The sequence below is a fragment of the Coregonus clupeaformis genome, chromosome 15, assembly GCF_020615455.1.
Source record: "Coregonus clupeaformis isolate EN_2021a chromosome 15, ASM2061545v1, whole genome shotgun sequence".
Taxonomy (NCBI): Eukaryota; Metazoa; Chordata; class Actinopteri; order Salmoniformes; family Salmonidae; genus Coregonus; species Coregonus clupeaformis.
In genome coordinates, this window is record NC_059206.1 from 35281697 (window position 1) to 35305589 (window position 23893).

Here is a 23893-nt window from a genome sequence, read left to right on the forward strand (position 1 = left end):
GTGATTCAACATAGTGAAGGCGTAGGCTCAGGTTTTCTGGGTCTCTATGTTTTTGGTTGGATAGGTTTCTCAATTTCTTTCTTAGGTTTTTGCATTCTTCATGCAACCATTTGTCACTGTTGTTACTTTTCTTAGGTTTTCTGTTAGAGATTTTTAGATTTGATAGGGAAGCTGAGAGGTCAAATATACTGTTTAGGTTTTCTACTGCCAAGTTTACACCTTCACTATTACAGTGGAACATTTTGTCCAGGAAGTTGTCTAAAAGGGATTGAATATGTTGTTGCCTAATTGTTTTTTAGTAGGTTTCGACACTACTTTCCTTCCATCTATAGCATTTCTTAATATTATTCAGTTCCTTTGGCTTTGATGCCTCATGATTGAGTATTGCTCTGTTCAAGTAGACTGTGATTTTGCTGTGGTCTGATAGGGGTGTCAGTGTGCTGACTGTGAACGCTCTGAGAGACTCTGGGTTGTGGTCAGTGATAAAGTAGTCTACAGTACTACTGCCAAGTGATGAGCTATAGCTGTACCTACCATAGGAGTCCCCTCGAAGCCTACCATTGACTATGTACATACCCAGCGTGCGACAGAGCTGCAGGAGTTTTGACCCATTTTTGTTGGTTATGTTGTCGTAGTTGTGCCTAGGGGGGCATATGGGGGAGGGAATGCTGTCACCTCCAGGTAGGTGTTTGTCCCCCTGTGTGCTGAGGGTGTCAGGTTCTTGTCCAGTTCTGGCATTTAGGTCGCCACAGACTAGTACATGTCCCTTTGTCTGGAAATGATTGATTTCCCCCTCCAGGATGGAGAAGCTGTCTTCATTAAAGTATGGGGATTCTAATGGGGGGATATAGGTAGCACACAGGAGGAAATTTTTCTCTGTTGAGATAATTTCCTTTTGAATTTCTAGCCAAATGTAAAATGTTCCTGTTTTGATTAATTTAATAGAGTGAGTTAGGTCTACTCTATACCAAATTAGCATACCCCCTGAGTCCCTTCCCTGTTTCACACCTGGTAGTTTGGTGGATGGGACTACCAACTCTCTGTAACCTAGAGGGCAACCAGTGGGTCCGTCTCCTCTATACCATGTTTCTTGTAGGATGACCATTTCTGTATTTCCGATTTCTTTGGTGAAGTCCAGGTTCCTGCTCTTTAGGCCAAAGGCAGATGACCTCAGGCCTTAGATATTCCAGGATGAAATAGTGAAGGCTTTGTGTTCCATAAAGTGTCTAATGTTGTTGGTCATGTGGTTTGGCCTCAGGCCAGTAATTGTGAGCAGAGCCTGCTGAGCATCTGGTACATGCCATTGGCTTGGGCTAGCGTAAGAGTGGGGGTTTGGGCCTGTTTGCCTTCTCACGGCCTGGGCGTATGTGTGACTTTCATGTTGAGGCCCTCTCCTGTGCTGGGAGGTTGACTTTCCGATTGGGGTTGCTCGTATGTGGGGTTATTTAATGAAGAGGTCTGGTCTGACCCACTTGGGTTAGGGGTATCTTTCTCAATGGAGAGCTTCTCCTTCTGAGCTATTTCTTTGATTAGGTGAAAGTCCTGCTGGAACTGTTTGGGGTTGCCCTGTACCAATACTGTTCCAGATTTATAGAGATTTATATTAGCTGACTCAGAGACCTTGTTGTCTAGTATCCTGAGTTTCCACCCATCGCTAACACCCCCCCCCCCCCTCTTAACAGAGGGGTAGTGTGCTAGTATAGCACTGTGCCATGCCAGGTGATGGTCTGTGTGGAAGATAAGGTTGCTTATGTTCCCATTCTTATAAAAGTCAGCAAAAAGTGTCTCCTGATTTCCCATAAGGAGCTTAATTTTGTACTCTTTTCGTGACTTATCATTCTTTACATACAGAGGGTACTGTATTTTAATTACCTCTGAACAGCGGGAGGGTGCTTCTAAGGCCTCTCCATTTGGTTGGGGTAGACTGTGTGACCTCTCACTTCAAACGTCAGTGCTAATTTAAGTTGTATCTCTTTGTACTACCAAGCTTGGTCCTTATAAAGTAAAATATATCATTGTAATGTATTTTTCTTCTTGGTTTTTGAAAGTAAAAAATAGCTTCAGACTAAACATTACTCACTCAGTTCCAGGTTGGATGGTGTTTTCAGGTTTCTGTTTGTTTGCCAGAGCATTTGCTGTATAGCTTGGGAATAGTAATCCTTGGTAGTATAAAGCCTTCCAGGTAATTCCGTCCAAAATCAGGTTGTAGGTTTGGAGTTTTGGTTTGGAATTAAGGTTATGTTGTGGAGGGTAGCATCCTGTATATGTCGCTAAACAAAAATTGATCTAACTCTAAATCTATATTTTTTGTAAAAACATGCTGAAAATGCAGGAGCAATGTCTTTGAGCTCTCTCTCTCTCTCTCTCTCTCTCTCTCTCTCTCTCTCTCTCTCTCTCTCTCTCTCTCTGTGTGTCTCTCTCTCTGTGTGTCTCTCTCTCTGTCTCTCTCTCTGTGTGTCTCTCTCTCTGTGTGTCTCTCTCTCTGTGTGTGTCTCTCTCTCTCTCTCTCTCTCTCTCTCTCTCTCTCTCTCTCTCTCTCTCTCTCTCTCTCTCTCTCTCTCTCTCTCTCTCTCTCTCTCTCTCTCTCTCTCTCTCTCTCTCTCTCTCTCTCTCTGCTGTATTGTTTGAGCGGGATGTTCAGCTGGGGAGTCCACTGTCATACCTCTTTTTTCTTCACTACATCACAAGAGAAGGAGGGTTATCAGGCTTTCAGTGTTGCAGTACTATATGGAACATGTCAATCCTTTCCCTTGGAAAATGTTGCCAACAGACACTGTCTGAGGAGTAGTCCGGAAGCAGCCTTTCTTGGTATAGTGTGACCATATGGACATGATACATCACACTTTTTCACTTCATCCTAAAATAGGTCAAAATGAGTATTGCATTGTTACAATTTTACTGTAGCTGAATGGACTGGAGTAAGTTCAGTGTTAGTAGAGTAATGAGTTTATGATTTATGGTTGATTACTTATGTTATACAGTTGAAGTCGGAAGTTTACATACACTTAGGTTGGAGTCATTAAAACTCGTTTTTCAATCACTCCACACATTTCTTGTTAACATACTATAGTTTTGGCAAGTCGGTTAGGACTTTGTGCATGACACAAGTAATGTCACGCGTGCTGTAGGTGGGTGTAGTGGTGGAATCAAACGCAGGACACCGAAGTATGCACTCCACGCAGTGGAGGGAAGCTCAACCGAGCGAAATAGCGAACATCAGCCCTACACACGACAGACAAAAATCAATAACACACAACACCTGACAAACACAACGAGAACTAAATAGGACACTAATGACACTAAATGAAAACAGGTGTGACAACAATCAGACAAAAGCAAACGAACATGAACCATACAACGGTGGCAGCTAGTATTCCGGAGACAACGAACGCCGAAGCCTGCCCGAACAAGGGAGAGAGGCAGCCTCGGCCGAAACCGTGACAGTACCCCCCTTGACGCGCGGCTCCAGGCGTGTGCCGACTCGGCCTCGGGGGACGACCCGGAGGACGCGGAGCAGGGTGCGTCGGGTGCCCACGATGGAATTCCGTCAGGAGAGACGGGTCCAAAATGTCTCTCCTCGGCACCCAGCACCGCTCCTCCGGACCGTACCCCTCCCACTCCACTAGATACTGGAGACCCCCCATCCGACGTCTCGAATCCAAGATGGACCTCACGGAGTACGCCGGTGCCCCCTCGATGTCCAATGGGGGCGGAGGAGTCTCCCTGATCTCACTTTCTTGGAGTGGGCCAGCTACCACCGGCCTGAGAAGGGACACATGGAACGAGGGGTTAATACTTTTATATTCAACAGGTAGCTGTAATTTATAACACACCTCGTTCAACCTTCCCAGGACTTTAAATGGCCCTACAAACCGCCGACCCAGTTTCCGACAGGGCAGGCGGAGGGGCAGGTTCCTGGTAGAGAGCCAGACTCGATCACCAGGTGCGTACACCGGTCCCTCACTGCGGTGGAGATCGGCGCTCGCCTTATGACGTCGGAGGGCCCGCTGCAGGTGGACATGTGCAGCGTTCCATGTCTCCTCCGAGCGCCTCGCCCACTCATCCACCGCAGGAGCCTCGATCTGGCTCTGCTGCCAGGGTGCCAGAACCGGCTGGTAACCTAACACACATTGGAAAGGGGTTAGGTTAGTGGAGGAATGGCGTAGGGAATTCTGGGCCATTTCGGCCCAGGGAACGTACCTTGCCCACTCCTCCGGCTGGTCCTGGCAGTATGTTCTAAGAAACCTGCCCACATCCTGGTTTACACGTTCCACCTGCCCATTACTCTCCGGGTGGTAACCCGAGGTGAGGCTCACCGAGACCCCCAACCGCTCCATAAAGGCCCTCCAGACTCTGGAGGTAAATTGGGGACCTCGATCAGACACAATATCCTCGGGTACCCCGTAGTGCCGGAACACATGGGTGAATAGGGCTTCGGCAGTTTGCAGGGCGGTAGGAAGGCCCGGCATGGGGAGCAAACGACAGGCCTTAGAAAACCGGTCCACAACGACCAGTATAGCGGTATTCCCCTGTGAAGGAGGAAGGTCAGTAAGGAAATCCACCGAGAGGTGGGACCATGGTCGTTGTGGCACGGGCAGGGGTAGTAACTTACCCCTAGGCAGATGTCTAGGCGCCTTACACTGGGCGCACACCGAGCAGGAGGAAACATAAACCCTCACATCCCTTGCCAACGTGGGCCACCAGTACTTGGCACTAAGACAATGCACTGTCCGGCCGATACCCGGATGTCCAGAGGAGGGTGACGTGTGAGCCCAATAGATCAATCGATCCCGAACCTCGAGCGGAACGTACTTCCGACCCTCCGGGCACTGTGGTGGACTAGGGTCGGTGCGTAACGCCCGCTCGAGCTCAGCATCGACCTCCCACACTACCGGTGCCACCAGACACGACTCTGGCAGTATGGGAGTGGGCTCCACGGACCTCTCCTCTGTGTCATACCGCCGAGACAGCGCATCTGCCTTACCGTTCTGGGACCCAGGGATGTACGTGATCTTAAACGTAAACCTGGTCAAAAACATATTCCATCTAGCCTGCCGAGGGTTTAGCCTCCTCGCTGCCCGGATGTACTCCAGGTTACGGTGGTCCGTCAAAATGAGGAAAGGGTGTTGAGCCCCCTCAAGCCAGTGCCTCCACACCTTTAGGGCCTGTACCACGGCTAACAGCTCCCTGTCCCCTACGTCATAGTTTCGCTCCGCCGGACTGAGCTTCTTGGAATAAAAAGCACAGGGGTGGAGTTTAGGTAGCGCGCCTGATCTTTGTGAAAGCACGGCTCCTATACCGGCCTCAGACGTGTCCACCTCTACCTGAAATGGTAAAGAGGGATCCGGATGCGCCAGCACTGGAGCCGAGGTAAACAGGTCCTTCAGCCTCCCAAATGCCCTGTCCGCCTCGGCAGACCACTGCAGACGCACCGGGCCCCCTTCAAGAGAGACGTGATGGGAGCTGCCACCTGTCCAAAACCCCGGATAAACCTCCGGTAGTAATTCGCAAACCCCAAAAACTGCTGCACCTCCTTCACAGTGGTTGGTGTTTGCCAATCACGCACGGCTGACACCCGGTCTACCTCCATCTTCACCCCTGACGCAGACAACTGATACCCCAAAAAAGGAGACAGACTCCTGGAAAAACAGACACTTCTCTGCCTTAACATACAGGTCGTGCTCCACCAGCCTCCGCAACACTCTGCGCACCAGGGCCACATGCTCGACACGGGTAGGCGAGTACACGAGAATGTCATCTATGTACACCACGACCCCCTGCCCCTGCATGTCCCTGAAGATCTCATCCACGAATGATTGGAAAACTGACGGAGCGTTCATCAACCCGTATGGCATGACAAGATACTCGTAATGGCCCGAGGTGGTACTAAAGGCTGTCTTCCATTCATCGCCCTCCCTGATGCGCACCAAGTTGTAACGCGCTCCTGAGATCTAATTTAGTGAAGAAACGCGCCCCCATGCAAGGACTCAGTCATGGTCGCAATCAGCGGGAGTGGATAACTGTACTTCACCGTGATCTGATTGAGACCACGGTAATCGATGCATGGGCGCAAACCACCATCCTTCTTCTTCACAAAAAAGAAACTCGAGGATGCAGGGGGAAGTGGAAGGCCGTATGTATCCTTGTCTCAGAGATTTGTCTATGTAAGTCTCCATAGCTTTCTTCTCCTCCTGAGACAGAGGATACACATGGCTCCGTGGGAGCGCAGCTCCTGCCTGGAGGTCTATCGCACAATCTCCCTGCCTATGGGGCGGCAACTGCGTTGCCCTCGACTTACTAAACGCAATAGCCAAATCCCCATACTCAGGGGGAACGTGCAATGCGGGCACCTGGTTTGGACTCTCCACCGAGGTAGCCCCTACGGAAACGCCTAAACATCTACCCACACACTGGGCAGACCACTCCATCAGAGCCCTCTCCTGCCACGAAATAGATGGGTTATGGGCACCACCGGATACGCAGGAGAGTCAATCAGAAATAGCTGAATCATCTCCTGATGACCCCCCTACGCACACATCCTAAGTGGCGCAGTGACCTCCCTGAACAAGCCAGCTCCCGACGGACGTCCTCTCGTAGACTACACCTGTAGTGATCGACGAGAGCCCGATCCTTCCACCCTGCATCTGCCGCTAGAGTACGGAATTCGAGGGCGAACTCTTGCGCACTCCTCCTCCCCTGCCGGGAGAACTCGTCGTACGTGATGGTGTCCGCGTCGATCTTCCTCCACTCCGCGTTGGCCCATTCCAATGCCTTCCCGGAAAGGCAGGAGATCAGGGCGGACACGCTCTCATGTCCCGAGGGCGCCGGGTGCACGGTGGCCAGGTACAGCTCCACCTGGAGAAGGAATCCCTGACACCCGGCCGCGGTTCCATCGTAGGACCTCGGGAGCGAGAGTCGGACTCCTCGGGGTTCCGGTGCTGGAATGGGCGGACTGGCCTATGGTGCTGGCAGGGGAGGCGTTCCCCAGCCTCAAATGGTGGTGATCACCTCCTGCAGTGCGGTCCCCATCTGCAGGATCTGGTCCCGTTGTTCCCGAACCTGGTCCTCCAGCGTCGTCTGGGCTGCTACGGCTCCTGCTGATTCCATTTTAAGGTGTGTTATTCTGTCACGCGTGCTGTAGGTGGGTGTAGTGGTGGAATCAAACGCAGGACACCGAAGTATAGTCCAACAGACTTTAGTAACTCTCCAACAAGGAAATACGAGAACACTTGCCCGTAGGCGAAATAACGCACGAAGGCGAACAAAACAAATGCGCACTACACAGGTGCGTAAACACTCCACGCAGTGGAGGGAAGCTCAACCGAGCGAAATAGCGAACATCAGCCCTACACACGACAGACAAAAATCAATAACACACAACACCTGACAAACACAACGAGAACTAAATAGGACACTAATGACACTAAATGAAAACAGGTGTGACAACAATCAGACAAAAGCAAACGAACATGAAACATACAACGGTGGCAGCTAGTATTCCGGAGACAACGAACGCCGAAGCCTGCCCGAACAAGGGAGAGAGGCAGCCTCGGCCGAAACCGTGACAAGTAATTTCTCCAAGAATTGTTTACAGACAGATTATTTCACTTATAATTCTCTGTATCACAATTCCAGTGGGTCAGAAGTTTACATACAATAAGTTGACTGTGCCTTTAAACAGCTTGGAAAATTCCAGAAAATGATGTCATGGCTTTAGAAGCTTATGAAAGGCTAATTGACATCATTTGAGTCAATTAGAGGTGTACCTGTGGATGTATTTCAAGGCCTACCTTCAAACTCAGTGCCTCTTTGCTTGACATCATAGGAAAATCAAAAGAAATCAGCCAAGACCTCAGCCAAGACCAACAAGTCTGGTTCATCCTTTGGAGCAATTTCCAAATGCCTGAAGGTACCATGTTCATCTGTACAAACAATAGAATGCAAGTATAAACAGCATGGGCCGTCATACCGCTCAGGAAGGAGACACCAAAATACGCTCATCTCTAGGAGACAGAACGCGTGTTCTGTCTCCTAGAGATGAGCGTATTTTGGTGCTAAAAGTGCAAATCAATCCCAGAACAACAGCAAAGTACCTTGTGAAGATGCTGGAGGAAACAGGTACAAAAGTATCTATATCCACAGTAAAACAAGTCCTATATCGACATAACCTGAAAGGCCGCTCAGCAAGGAAGAAGCCACTGCTCCAAAATCGCCATAAAGAAGCCAGACTACGGTTTGCAACTGCACATGGGGACAAAGATCGTACTTTTTGGAGAAATGTCCTCTGGTCTAATGAAACATAAATAGAACTGTTTGGCCATAATGACCATCGTTATGTTTGGAGGAAAAAGGGGGGGGGGGCTTGCAAGCCGAAGAACACCATCCCAACCGTGAAGCACGGGGGTGGCAGCATCATGCTGTGGGGGTGCTTTGCTGCTGGAGGTACTGGTGCACTTCACAAAATAGATGGCATCATGAGGAAGGAAAATTATGTTGATATATTGAAGCAACATCTCAAGACATCAGTCAGGAAGTTAAAGCTTGGTCGGAAATGGGTCTTCCAAATGGACAATGACCCCAAGCATACTTCCAAAGTTGTGGCAAAATGGCTTAAGGACAACAAAGTCAAGGTATTGGAGTGGCCATTACAAAGCCCTGATCTCAATCCTATTGAAAATGTGTGGGCAGAACCGAAAAAGCATGTGCGAGCAAGGAGGCCTACAAACCTGACTCAGTTACACCAGCTCTGTCAGGAGGAATGGGCCAAAATTCACCCAACTTATTGTGGGAAGCTTGTGGAAGGCTACCCGAAAAGTTTGACCCAAGTTAGACAATTTAAAGGCAATGCTACAAAATACTAATTGAGTGAATGTAAACTTCTGACCCACTGGGAATGTGATGAAAGAAATAAAAGCTGAAATAAATCATTCTCTCTACTATTATTGTGACATTTCACATTCTTAAAATAAAGTAGTGATCCTAACTGACCTAAAACAGGGAATTTTTACTAGGATTAAATGTCAGGAATTGTGAAAAACTGAGTTGAAATGTATTTGGCTAAGTTGTATGTAAACTTCCGACCTCAACTGTACACTACCGGTCAAAAGTTTTAGAACACCTACTCATTCAAGGGTTTTTCTTTAGTTTTACTATTTTCTACATTGTAGAATAATAGTGAAGACATCAAAACTATGATATAACACATACGGAATCATGTAGTAACCAAAAAAGTGTTAAACAAATCAAAATATATTCTATATTTTAGATTCTTCAAATAGCCACCCTTTGCTTTGATGACAGCTTTGCACACTCTTGGCATTCTCTCAACCAGCTTCATGAGGTAGTCACCTGGAATGCATTCTTAAAATATCATTTGTGGAATTTCTTTCCTTCATAATGCGTTTGAGCCAATCAGTTGTGTTGTGACAAGGTAGGGGGGGTATACAGAAGTTAGCCCTATTTGATAAAAGACCAAGTCCATATTATGGCAAGAACAGCTCAAATAAGCAAAGAGAAATGACAGTCCCATCATTACTTTAAGACATGATGATCAGTCAATATGGAACATTTCAAGAACTTTTAAAGTTTCTTCAAGTGCAGTCGCAAAAACCATCAACCGTCATGATGAAACTGGCTCTCATGACCACCAGAGGAATGGAAGACCCAGAGTTACCTCTGCTGCAGAGGATAAGTTCATTAGAGTAACCAGCCTCAGAAATTGCAGCCGAAATAAATGCTTCACAGAGTTCAAGTCACAGACACATCTCAACATCAACTGTTCAGAGGAGACTGTGTGAACCAGGCCTTCATTGTCGAATTGCTGCAAAGAAACCACTACTAAAGTACACCAATAATAAGAAGAGACTTGCTTGGGCCAAGAAACACGAGCAATGGACATTAGACCAGGGGAAATTTGTCCTTTGATCTGGAGTCCAAATTTGAGATTTTTGGTTCCAACCGCCGTGTCTTTGTGAGACACGGTGTGGGTGAATGGATGATCTCCGCATGTATATTTCCCACCGTAAAGCATGGAGGAGAAGGTGTTATTGTGTGGGGGTGCTTTGCTGGTGAAACTGTGATTTATTTAGAATTCAAGGCACACTTAACCAGCATGGCTACCACAGCATTCTGCAGCGATACGCCATCCCATCTGGTTTGTGCTTAGTGTGACTATCATTTGTTTTTCAACAGGACAATGACCCAACACACCTCCAGGCTATGTAAGGGCTATTTTACCAAGAAGGAGAGTGATGGAGTGCTGCATCAGATGACCTGGCCTCCACAATCCCCCGACCTCAACCAAATTGAGATGGTTTGGGATGAGTCCGAGGGCAGAGTGAAGGAAATGCAGCCAACAAGTGCTCAGCATATGTGGGAACTCCTTCAAGACTGTTGTAAAAGCATTCCAGGTGAAGCTGGTTGAGAGAATGCCAAGAGTGTGCAAAGCTGTCATCAAGGCAAAGGGTGGCTATTTGAAGAATCTCAACTATAAAATATATTTGGATTTGTTTAACACTTTTTTGGTTACTACATGATTCCATATGTGGTATTTCATCGTTTTGATGTCTTCACTATTATTCTGCAATGTAGAAAATAGTAAAAATAAAGAAAATCCTTTGAATGAGTAGGTGGTCTAAAACGTTTGACCGGTAGTGTACATGTGGTATATTGAAGCTCTACATACCGGTACTTAGTAGTTATAGCAAGCACTAAACTATATAACAATTTTGCGTTCATATCTACCTCCCCCCTAAATGTCTCCCTCATCCCAGACATGCTGACACAGAACCGAGGCAAATAATGGGACAGACAGGCAATATGGCAGAAAGTAAATCCCTAGCACCTCTATCATGGGTGATAACTTTACACCTTCATCATATCCTTAAAAGCTATTGCTTTAAGTGAATGTAGTAAAAGCGTATCTGGTGATTCAGCAATACCAGTCAGTCTAGCATTTCACATCATATTTGCCCTTCATGGCATCATATCCTCTTACATTATCATCTCTAGGTTTTATTGGTACAATTTCAAGCCCTGGTAAAAGTTACCCTCAATTTTTCTACCATCACCCTCCCAAACGGAAACAGAAACAATGCACAGGGATACCAGTCATTATATCTGTTTCATATAACCTTTTCCACCTGCATAACTGTATTTTGAAGTATTATTGCACTATTTTTTTCTGACTTATGTCATGAACATGTTCTTTATTCATGTGCTGCTTTTTATATTGATATATCATGTGTTTTTTATGTTGATGTCATGTGCCTGTTTGTCTGAAACTGTTTTGTTGATGCTGCTGTCTTGGTCCAGGTCGCTCTTGAAATATCGATTTTTATCTCAACGAGACTAATCTGATTAAATAAAGGTTAAATAAAATAAAGGCTCCAGTACGCTAGCGAAGGGCCTGGATCCTTTACTTCTCTTCCTTTACTCCAGTAAATAGGGCAAGGTTCAGCACCTGCCTCCCAGTGTTTTGGACGGTACTCTCAGGCCAAAGCAGCAGTTCAGAGCCCTAAAATAGAAGTCCTCAGAGGCAGGTGTAAATCATAGAAAATGACACAGCAAAACATGATAAACCTGACGTTACCCAACCCGGCTGGAGACTTATGAGGTGTTGTCTTTATACTGTAAACTCAGGATCCAGCTCCACTCTGGAACACACTGCCAACTATCCCTCAGAATAACAACAAATATGTCTTCCACACGGGTGCCATAACAACCTGTGGCAGAGTACGACCTGACGAAGGATTTTTGAACGGCTAGCGAAAGCTTTCTTTCTTTAAACAAAGAACCTGCATGATACACTACATGGCCAAAAGTATGTGGACATCCCTTCAAATTAGTGTATTCGGCTATTTCAGCCACACCCGTTACTGACAGGTGTATAAAATCGAGCACAGAGCCATGCAATCTCAATAGACAAACATTGGCAGTAGAATGGCCCATGCTGAAGAGCTCAGTGTCTTTCAATGTGACACCGTCATAGGATGCCACCTTTCCAACAAGTCAGTTCGTCAAAATTCTGCCCTGCTAGAGCCGCCCCGGTCAACTGTAAGTGTTGTTATTGTGAAGTGGAAATGTCTAGGAGCAACAACAGCTCAGCTGCGAAGTGGTAGGCCAAACAAGCTCACAGTATGGGACAGCTGAAGCTCGTAAAAATCATCTGTCCTCGGTTGCAACACCCACTACCGAGTTCCAAACTGCCTCTGGAAGCAACGTCAGCACAAGCAGTGGAAACGCATTCTTTGGAGTGATGAATCACGCTTCACCATCTGGCAGTCTGACGGACGAATCTGAGTTTGGCGAATGCCAGGAGAACGCTACCTGCCCGAATGCATAGTGCCAACTGTAAAGTCTGTTTTTCATGATTTGGGCTAGGCCCCTTAGTTCCAGTGAAGGGAAATCTTATCAGCATACAATTACATTCTAGACGATTCTGTGCTATTTCCTGTTTCAGCATGACAATGCCCCCGTGCACAAAGCTAGGTCCATACAGAAATTGTTTGTCAAGATTGGTGTGGAAGAACTTGATTCTCCTGCACAGAGCCCTGACCTCTACGCCAGCGAACACCTTTGGGATTAATTGGAACGCCGACTGCGAGCCAGGCCTAATTGCCCAACATCAAGTGCCCGACCTCACTAATGCTCTTGTGGCTGAATGGAAGCAAGTCCCCGCAGCAATGTTCCAACTTCTAGTAGAAAGCCTTCCCAGAAGAGTGGAGGCTGTTATAGCAGCAAAGATGGGTCCAACTCCATATTAATGCCCATGATTTTGGAATGAGATGTTCGACAAGCAGGTCATGTAGTGTATTTCCAACACACAGCCAATCCTACCATAATGAGCTATGTGTTGGTGTCCAATTGGAAATATAACAAATATAGTTGTGATCTAGTTGTATTGGTAAAACCAGGAGTTGCTGAAATTGCAAAGACAAAGAAATGGATACCTTGCCAACAACTAAGACCAAATTGTAAGTGTCTGTCTTTCATCATGCTAATAATGTCTGATTTAAGATGTGAAAACCTGAAGACCACACAACTCCTCATTAGTCTATGAAAAGACAATCTGGTCTACCCAACAAGTACGATGTGTTCTTTCTTTGTTTTTATAAACATGGGGGCTTTATTAAGTGTAGTATCTCATGTCAAGTCCAAACCATATGCTTGTACCGAAAACCTGAATGAGCAATCTGTTTTATGGCAGGACTTAGAGAGATAAAACACCAAAACAAGGCTGATTTATTAGTGCAAATTACATCTTTACCATTTCCCGTTGTCCTCAGGCATGTCATTGATTGGGTGATTTCATGTTAGTCACTTAAAATCATCCAATCACAAAATGTGTATACTCTGAGCTTAAGTTTAGATATAGATAGAAAATGCAGCCACTGCTACAGTAGTATGATCATATTTCTGCTCAAACCACCAGTGATATGTGCAGGTGCCAGCAGTCAGTAGGTAAAGCTAACCTGTAATTGATTAAACAGGTTGTAGAGAAAGGATATTACAGTGTAAGCGCAGTGAGTTCTTTCTTACAGACCTGACCCGAGAAACTAAATCGAAGCCGTAAATTAGTTTTGTGGCTGTAAGTTCTTGGGTCGCTCAGGAATTATATTCTCCCGGTGCAATTGATTGATCTGTGGAACGGTTCAATTGATCTCGGACCAGCGTCTGATGTCAGGCTGCCTGGCTTCTCCTCTGCCTAGCATGCCAGAAATACTGCCATAAATGCTCTCTCTCTCTCTCTCTCTCTCTCTCTCTCTCTCTCTCTCTCTCTCTCTCTCTCTCTCTCTCTCTCTCTCTCTCTCTCTCTCTCTCTCTCTCTCTCTCTCTCTCTCTCTCTCTCTCTCTCTCTCTCTCTCTCTCCTCTTCTCTCTCCCCCCTCCTGTCTCATTAAATTAGAGGACAACTGTTACTTTATGGTGGCATTTCTAATTCAAACAAATATGTTCGCTTTATTGATTGTTGAGCTTTCAAAATGATGGCACAGGAACAAAACCATGCACTACAAACAACCAAGGAGCAGCCAGACAGCTTCTGAGTGGAGCGAGGGAAAGAACGAGGGATAGAGCGAGGGATAGAACGGGTGGAAAAGACAAAGGGAATCAGAGAGAGGCAAGGCAGATAGTGTGTGAGAGATGATTGGACAAAGAGCGCAAGAGAGAGAGAGAGAGAGTGAGTGTGTGGGGGGTTGGGTGTATGTTGCCAGTATGTTACCCTCTGTTTTGACATTCTCGTGGCAGGCAGACCACTGCACTCGCTTTGTTCTCCCAGGCAATCCTTATCGATGCCAGTGGTGAAGCCTGCCACCACAGACTCTCAGTCTATCGACTCACACTCCACTCAGCCCCCCGCTGCGCTGCGCTGTGGGTGACAGGCCCGTTTGTTCTGACTCAACTAGCGCATCTGATCAGCCATTTTGGATAGGAGTCTGATCAACAAGCCTTGTATGTCTGACCGCAGTGTTAACAAAACTGCGGGGAAGAAAGCAGCCAAAATACCTTTTGTGGTTGTCTTCGCAAAAAACAACAACACAAAGACTAGAGAAAGTTTCTGTGGTAATCTCCTTTCACTATAATAATGATAGCTTTTGTCCCACTATTGGTTTTTTCCCCCCTGCCCCCCATCCAAATGTAAATCTCTTAATTTCAGAGCTGGGTTTTTAGTACGTATTAGGACTGTGAATAGGCTGCGGAGAAAAGTACCTGTCTTCGATGCCAACCACTTAAACAACCAAAAACAGCAACAAGCTGGCAAGCTGCGTCCGGGATCCTAAACTAAACTCTACAAATTGCCTGATAAATACACCCAGCCCCCTCCATTTGCTGGCCAGTGATGTGACCAAATAATTTAAACAATGTGATTGTTATATGTGCTGTTGTTTTGCTGGGCAGAGAGTCTACAGCGAACTTCAGACGGACTCTGGCCCCTCGTCTTTTGTGAGGTTCTTTGGGAATACCAATATACCACAGATCTCTCTTGATGAACAACAAGATCGGACAAACTATGCGAAACAATGTCTAAACAGGCCATATTACAAACAAAACAATCAGTTGGTGGTATCAAAACATAGGCTCTTCAAACAAAATACATACTTTTTAAAATGGCACTCTGCCAGTGAAATAGCTTTGTGAAACAGAAAAATACATTCTGCCTCCTCTTTGATATTTGTCGTTTTGAATGTTCAGTCATGAACAATATTCATTTTCATTTAGAGTGCATTCGGAAAGTATTCAGACCCCTTCCCTTTTTCCACATTTTGTTACGTTACAGCCTTATTCTAAAATTGATTAAATACATTTTTCCTCATCAATCTACACACTACCCCATAATGACGAAGAGAAAACAGGTTTTTAGACATTTCTGCAAATTTATAACAAATAAAAAAACAGAAATACCTTAGTTTCATAAGTATTCAGACCTTTTGCTATTAGACTGGTTCACCAACTACTTCTCAGATAGAGTTCAGTGTGTCAAATCGGAGGGCCTGTTGTCTGGACCTATGGCAGTCTCTATGGGGGTGCCACAGGGTTCAATTCTTGGGCCGACACTTTTCTCCGTGTATATCAATGATGTCGCTCTTGCTGCTGGTGACTCTCAGATCCACCTCTATGCAGACGACACCATTTTGTATACATCTGGCCCTTCATTGGACACTGTGTTAACAAACCTCAAAACGAGCTTCAATGCCATACAACAATCCTTCAGTAGCCTTCAACTGCTCTTAAACACTAGTAAAACTAAATGCATGCTTTTCAATCGAACGCTGCTGGCACCCGCCCACCCGACTAGAATCACCACTCTCGACGGGTCTGATCTAGAGTATGTGGACAACTACAAATACCTAGGTGTCTGGTTAGACTGTAAACTCAACTTCCAGACTCACATAAAGAATCTCCAATCCAAAGTTAAATCTAGAATCGGCTTCCTATTTCGCAACAAAGCCTCCTTCACTCATGCTGCCAAACATGCCCTCGTAAAACTGACTATCCTACCGATCCTTGACTTCGGCGATGTCATTTACAAAATAGCCTCCAACACTCTACTCAGCAAATTGGATGTAGTCTATCACAGTGCCATCCGTTTTGTCTCCAAAGCCCCATACACTACCCACCACTGTGACCTGTACGCTCTTGTTGGCTGGTCCTCACTACATGTTCGTCGTCAAACCCACTGGCTCCAGGCCATCTATAAATCACTGCTAGGCAAATCCCCGCCTTATCTTAGCTCATTGGTCACCATAGCAGCACCCACCCGTAGTCTGCGCTCCAGCAGGTATATCTCACTGGTCATTCCCAAAGCCAACACCTCCTTTGGCCGCCATTCCTTCCAGTTCTCTGCTGCCAATGACTGGAACGAATTGCAAAAATCTCTGAAGCTGGAGACTCTTATCTCCCTCAATAACTTTAAGCATCAGTTGTCAGAGCACCTTACCGATCACTGCACCTGTACACAGCCCATCTGAAATTAGCCCACCCAACTACCTCATCCCTATATTGTTATTTATTTTGCTCTTTTGCACCCCAGTATCTCTATTTGCACATAATCTCTTGCACATCTAGCATTCCAGTGTTAATACTATTGTAATTATTCTGCACTATAGCCTATTTATTGCCTTACCTCCATAACTTGCTACATTTGCACACACTGTATATATATTTTCTGTTGTATTTCTGACTTTATGTTTTTTACCCCATATATAACTCTGTGTTGTTTTTATTGCACTACTTTGCTTTATCTTGGCCAGGTCGCAGTTGTAAATGAGAACCTGTTCTCAACTGGCTTACCTGGTTAAATAAAGGTGAAATAAAAATAAAAGACTCGAAAACAGGTGCATCCTGATTCCATTGATCATCCTTGAGATGTTTCTACAACTTGATTGGAGTCCACCTGTGGTCAATTCTATTCATTGGACATTTTGGAAAGGCACACACCTTTCTATATATGACAATGCATGTAAGTGCAAAAACCAAGCTATGAGGTCGAAGGAACTGTCCGGTAGAGCTCTGAGACAGGATTGTGTCGAGGCACAGAACCCGATGGTCACTCTGTCAGCGCTCCAGAGTTCCTCTGTGGAGATGGGAGAACCTTCCAGAAGGACAACCATCTCTGCAGCACTCCACCAATCAGGCCTTAATGGTAGAGTGGCCAGAGGCATATGACAGACCGCTTGGAGTTTGCCAAAAGGCACCTCAAGGACTCTTAGACCATGAGAAGCAAGATTCTCTGGTCTAATGAAACCAAGATTGAACTCTTTGGCCTGAATGCCAAGTGTCACGTCTGGAGGAAACCTGCCACCATCCCTACGGTGAAGCATGGTGGTGGCAGCATCATGCTGTGGGGATGTTTTTCAGCGGCAGGGACTGGGAGACTAGTCAGGATCGAGGGAAAGATGAACGGAGCAAAGTACAGAGAGATCCTTGATGAAAACCTGCTTCAGAGCGCTCAGGACCTCAGACTGGGGGCAAAGGTTCACCTTCCAACAGGACAACGACCCTAAGCACACAGCCAGACTTGAACCTAATCGAACATCTCTGGAGAGATCTGAAAATAGCTGTGCATTGACGTGCCCCATCCAACCTGACAGAGCTTGAGAGGATCTGCAAAGAAGAATGAGAGAAACCCCCCAAATACAGGTGTGCCAAGCTTGTAGCGTCATACCCAAGAGGAATTGAGGTTGTAATCACTGCCAAAGGTGCTCCAACAACGTTTTTATTTTTATTTTTTAATGTAAATAAAAATCTAAAAAAACTGTTTTTGCTTTGTCGTTATGGGGTATTGTGTGTAGATTGATGGGGAAAAAACAATTTAATCAATTTTAGAATAAGGCTGTAACATAACAAAATGGGGAAAAAGTTAAGGGGTCTGAATACTTTCCGAATGCACTGTATGTATTCTTCTGGACAAACCATCCTATTCCCAGCGGTTTTGCAGTTTAGATAATGGTCATATTTGATGATTCACAGAAATGTATTAAAAAACTATCAGTTGTTCGCAGAATAATGCTTTTTATTAATTTCCCCCAACACACATCTAGCAATGAGTCACCATTTCAACTTACAGTATAAACCCTAGAAATAAAATGCTAAGAACAACAAGTACCGTTTGACGTATCCATGCCAAAGGACCATCAAGGTATGTTTACTTTGGGATTGTCTAATCAGCTCTGGCTGGAGATTACCCAACAGCCTTTGTGTTACATGCACATATCTACATGCATGTTGGTAGTTCCATAGCATTTCATGTCTCAAAGTCAACCATCATCTCTCTAAAAGCTATTTCTATGAGAAAGACTGGATGACCTACAGTACAGTACTTGGCAGGAAACCATCTCTCCAATGATCTATTAGCACCACATGTTCATCAGGGAGCAACATGGATGTCTTTCCCCCTCACCACTTGGTGGTCCAGCGGAACTGCGGAACTGAGGCCTTAATATGTTTTACATTTGTGGAGAGCAGGAACCGTCATTAGAGGAAGTAGGAGTCCCATTTAAAGGCGCTATTAGTTGTAATGGCCGTTGCTGCCGACTGGCTGGTCTGTCCTCTGCTGTAGCTTCATGTACCAGGCAGGGACCACTTACAGACGTAATCGAATCCCCTCGAGTCCTGGCCTGGCTCTGAGTTATGGCTATTTTCAAAAAGGAGTTATGTTGCTGTCAACAGTGGCTCATAAAAATGCTGTGCAAGGTGTAGGAGCCGGGTACACTCGGTGCATCTAGCTTTGAAAGGAGGTTGGGATGGAATGGCTGGAGCCACATAGGTATTTTTTTCTGTCGAAAGAGACCTGTTTCTTTTGAGCTCCTTTGATTTCCCTCATACTGTAACAGTACATATGAATGTGGTTTTAAAAGGTTGTTAATTGTTGTTGACATATTAAAATGGCAGCTTTTTTATTGTGTTATTTATTTTCTTAATTCTCTCTCTCTCTCTCTCTCTCTCTCTCAGGTTCACTCTATATGCTGTGGACAGTCGAGGGAGTCGTTCAGAGTCTAGCTTTGTCTCAGTGCGGACCTCTTGTCCCATGGTAGACGACAGCAGAGCAGAAGGTACTCCTCCTCATACTCCCCTTTCACACTTGATATTCTCTTCCTATACTCTTTCCATCCCAGAACCTTTCCATCCATCCTTTATACATTCTCCTTTCCCCATAATCTCTTCTCTATAACCCCCCCCACCGCACACAGATACTTTTCTTTCCCTATCACAGCAGGTTACTCACCATCTCTCCCTCCCCCCTCCTCCTCCTCCTTCACCAATATCTCTCCTTCTCCACCTTCCCGCTCTCCTCTTCTCTCTCAATCCCCCCATTCAGCCCTCTCAGCATCCATCCCTTTCTCTCTCCAATAGACAATAGCACATTTTGAATCTGACCTTTTCTATTCTGGCACCAGGGTTATCACCAGCACCTAGGTTTTACTTGTGATGGTGATCTTGGGTTGACTTGCCCACCTTCATTTGATATACTTATCCTAAGTTTACCTGTGTCTTTCAAATGAGTATCTTCCAAATGACTTCAACGTCTCCCCTCTTCCTCCTCCTCCTGTGTCAGAGATAGCAGACAAGGTGTATAACCTGTACAACGGCTACACCAGCGGCAAGGAGCAGCAGACGGCCTACAACACTCTGATGGAAATTCCCCCTCCGCTGCTTTACAGGGTGCAGCACCACTACAACTCCCACTACGAGAAGTTTGGAGATTTCGTCTGGCGGAGCGAAGATGAGTTGGGACCCAGGTGAGGCTCGGAAAGGCTTAGAGACATCTAAGTTGTTACAGTGATTCTGGTGCCCCCACGACATCTGGTGTCACTTTTTGGTCCATATACTTAATCTGTTACTGGTCTAAGTTGACCTATCTGAGCCAGCAGAACTGCAGTGTTAATGAAGGAAAAAGGCAATAACCACTAACATTCTCAAGAATGCCTTGGGGTTCTAGGTAGCCTTTGGACAAAAACCCCATTACCGTTTTCACCGTCATCTTCAGTTTTCTTAATTTTTTATCTTTACATTCCAGCAGATCTGAGAATGGCTGCCTTCCAACCCTGTAACATGAGGTTGTATATCCAGTCAATAACTTTAATTTGTCTGTTACTGTAGCTCCACTGTTTCTTCATCCATCTTCACTAAGGTGGATCACACCTGTAGACACACGTAGACATAGACTCACATGCATACACACACCTAACATGTGCATGTATTCATACCCACACATACGTGCACACACACAAATATACGTGCACACACAAACATATGCAAACTCTTTCTTACAAACAAACACACACACACACACACACACACACACACACACACGCGCATACATGCACACACATGCCTGTACAAACACACACACACACATACACACTCTTTCTTTCACACACACATGCACACACACACACACACAAACACCCTGGTCAGCAGTAATTTTGGACAGCAAAATATTGGTTTAGGCTTTCACTGCAAATCCTGGCACATAAAATCAATCATGACCAGGTTTGTTCCATTGGAGTACCATCTTATAAGGACATAAATCTCATAAAAGAATCCACACGGCGCAGCCATATATTTTCATTTTAGTTTACTCAAGTTCATCAGATGTTTTTATTTCCTCTCATTTACCTTCTTTTTCATATTTTGTACCCAATTGGTGACTGGACACAAGTGCTAAGTCTACAAATTACAGCTTTGTTATTACAAGGGAGCCTAGGACGTAGCCAATGGTCTTGGACCCTAGCGAATGGAAGCACTCCGGTGTTGGCAATTCACGAGTGTTGCCTTGAATAGGGAATGCACTCTTTTTGTGGAATACTCATTCATAAAACTAACTTCTCTGGTTACCTGTAAAGGCCTGAAGCCCCCAGTAAACTCAGGAATTATTTCATAACCACGTCAGTAGAGCGTTGCTCTGATTCCCCGGGCTACAACCACTAGACTCTTTACCCACAAAGAGCTGGAGAACTAGACTGAACCCAAGGGCTCCATTCAATCCAACCTGCACAGGGGTATTTACGGGTTGGTTTTCTACAAGTGTTTTCAAAGCGTTTGCAGTGGTTCCTGGAGCCAAAGAGAAGCTGGTATTTTTTTGTAAGATGAGACAGTGATTGATGTGAGCTCTACGTAAGACTTATGGGATGTGTTTATGACTGCATGTGTGTTCTCAGGATTGTAATGTATGTTTAATGTATTTGCTGAATGGGATTCAATACACATTGGGCTGGTCGTGTCTGGCTCGCTCTCCTCTAGATGAAAACAATAGGTAGATGGTAGCACTCAAGACCAGGCGTTATCTACTGGACTGTATGGGGATCCAGGGTATCACCACACTAATGGATTTCATGTCATACCAGGCATGTCTCGGAATGTTATTACACACAGACATGCACACACTCACTCACTCACACACACAAACATGCGTGCAAACACACACACACGTTGTTTTACTATCCTTGTGTGGACCAAACAATTGATTTCCATTCAAAATCCTATTTTCCCTAACCTCTAACCCATAATTTAACCCTAACCCTAACCTTAACCATAATCCTAACCATAACCCTAATCCTAATCTTAACCCCAAACCTAACCCTAACTCCTAAACCTAAGTCCTAACCCTAATTCTAATTCTAACCCTAAACCTAACCCCTAAGCCTAAAATAGCCTTCTGGTCCCCACAAGGATAGTAAAGCCAATACACTCACATACACACACTCACACTCACACACACACACACACACACACACACACACACACACACACACACACACACACACACACACACACACACACACACACACACACACACACACACACACACACACACACACACACACACACACACACACACACACACACACACACACACACACACACACACACACACACACACACACACACACACACACACACACACACACACACACACACACACACACACACACACACACACAAAGAGATAGAGACAGAGGATGTAGACAGATGTAAACAATGTGTCATACCCATCTTGGGCTCTGTAATTGGTTGGCACTGTTATCAGGCAATAGTTTTCTACCACTGCTGGTAATATGATTGTTTTATAAAGGAGAAGTATACTACAGGCATGTAAAAGTGGTATACTTTTTTCTCTCTACCAATAGTCTCAGTACAGCATTTTTGCAAGATGACATTATATTTTAAAATGGCTTTTTAATATGTCCAAATCCATCAACACTGTTCAATGTATTTGTTGGTTTGATTGATAACTAGTATCAGCAAAGTTATTTAATTATTACATAACAAAGGAATAGATGTCCCCAATTACTATTGAAGATTAAGGCATTTGGGTTTTCCTGTCTTTGCATGCCTTCTGTACTGTAAGCAGAAGCCAAGTTGTGCAATCAGACTTTTTTAAGTGTTTATTTGGGGAATTGAATTGGTAAGGTCAGCTTTGACTATAAGGTTACATACTTGTTTCGAATTACAGCCCCAATGCCAAACACCACTCTTACGCCAAGCCAAACACTAAATTTGACAGTCAACTAACACTAACTAAACTTCCAAGTCCATTTCCTCCTCATTCTCATAAAGATTTCCTGCAGAGCCCTGACTCGGTCTAGCCCTCGAAACAGACCACCCCCGACACAGCAGTTTTATGTGAATAGACACAGGGGACATTAGCATGATATGGAGATGGAGAAACTCACAGACTACAGGACGAAGAAAATAATATTTGGACAGAAACTTAAAAAAGAAAAAGGAAAAGAAATCCATGGCATGTGAGCCTGACCAGGTTAGGACTCCAGCGGTTCAATAGTTTTGTAATGATGGCAACATTGGGTCTAAAGTTTCAGGCCTCGTGTTTTGTTTTGTCCACCCCCATTGCCTGGAAGCACTCTCTGGCAGCCATAAATAATATCATAAATGTGGAACAAGTTTCTCTTAAAGGAATCATTTTTTTTTTTTGTCTGTGATTGGGGAAGGGGAAGGTAGCCTTTGCGGGGACCAAGGGGGTGAGTAGGGAGCACGTCGGAGTCCAGGAGAAGGCATTTGGATGACTGACAGTGTAGGGTTATTTACTGCCTGAAATTGGCAGGGCAAGGCCTTGTGGGGGTAATTTACGAGCCGGCTCTATTGGTGGTGCCTTTTAAAAGGTAACAGTGTGGCCAAGTGAAATGTGAGCACTCAGCATTTACTCACTATGTCAGGAAACCTGGGAGACTGACGGAGCCACACTGAGACCCAGCCACCGACCGCTAGCATTGTCACAGTCAGCTCTCACAGTTGCACAACTGCACTTTTTTTCTTTCTTTCGCCATGCATGTACTGTACAGTGTGTGTTTATGTCATGCATTAGGTCGATGGTGCTTAATATGATTGCAGGTTGTTTTTCTACTTTGGTCAAGTTTCCATATATCTTAATATTCAGTCATTTGTGTTTTATTCTCTTCGAACAGTGCTACTGGCGTATGTTACGCTATTCTATTTATTGTATGAAACAAATGGGTTTTATTCACAATCGTACGATCATCTAACACCATCCTGATAAGATAAATGAATACATCTGACACCAACCAGACAGAGCTGCCTCTCCGGTCCTGTAACTTTAGGACTCCGGTACTGTAACTATAGGACTCTGGTACTGTAGCTTTAGGACTCTGGTACTGTAACTTTAGGATTCTGGTACTGTAGCTTTAGGACTCTGGTCCTGTAACTTTAGGACTCTGGTCCTGTAACTTTAGGACTCTGGTACTGTAACTTTAGGATTCTGGTACTGTAGCTTCAGGACTCTGGTACTGCAACTTTAGGATTCTGGTCCTGTAACTTTAGGACTCTGGTACTGTAACTTTAGGACTCTGGTACTGTAACTTTAGGATTCTGGTACTGTAGCTTTAGGACTCTGGTCCTGTAACTTTAGGACTCTG

At 45.2% G+C, this 23893-nt stretch overlaps 1 protein-coding gene across 1 annotated transcript in view; it reads left to right on the top strand.

Moving 5' to 3' along the window:
* Nucleotides 1-23893, top strand: part of LOC121582487 (astrotactin-2) — a 537985-nt gene that overhangs the window by 499312 nt on the left and 14780 nt on the right. Inside the window, exons 21-22 of the mRNA XM_041898306.2 lie at nucleotides 18951-19051; nucleotides 19555-19738. Of these exons, the coding sequence (XP_041754240.1) occupies nucleotides 18951-19051; nucleotides 19555-19738 (285 nt within the window). The remainder of the gene's footprint in view (nucleotides 1-18950; nucleotides 19052-19554; nucleotides 19739-23893) is intronic.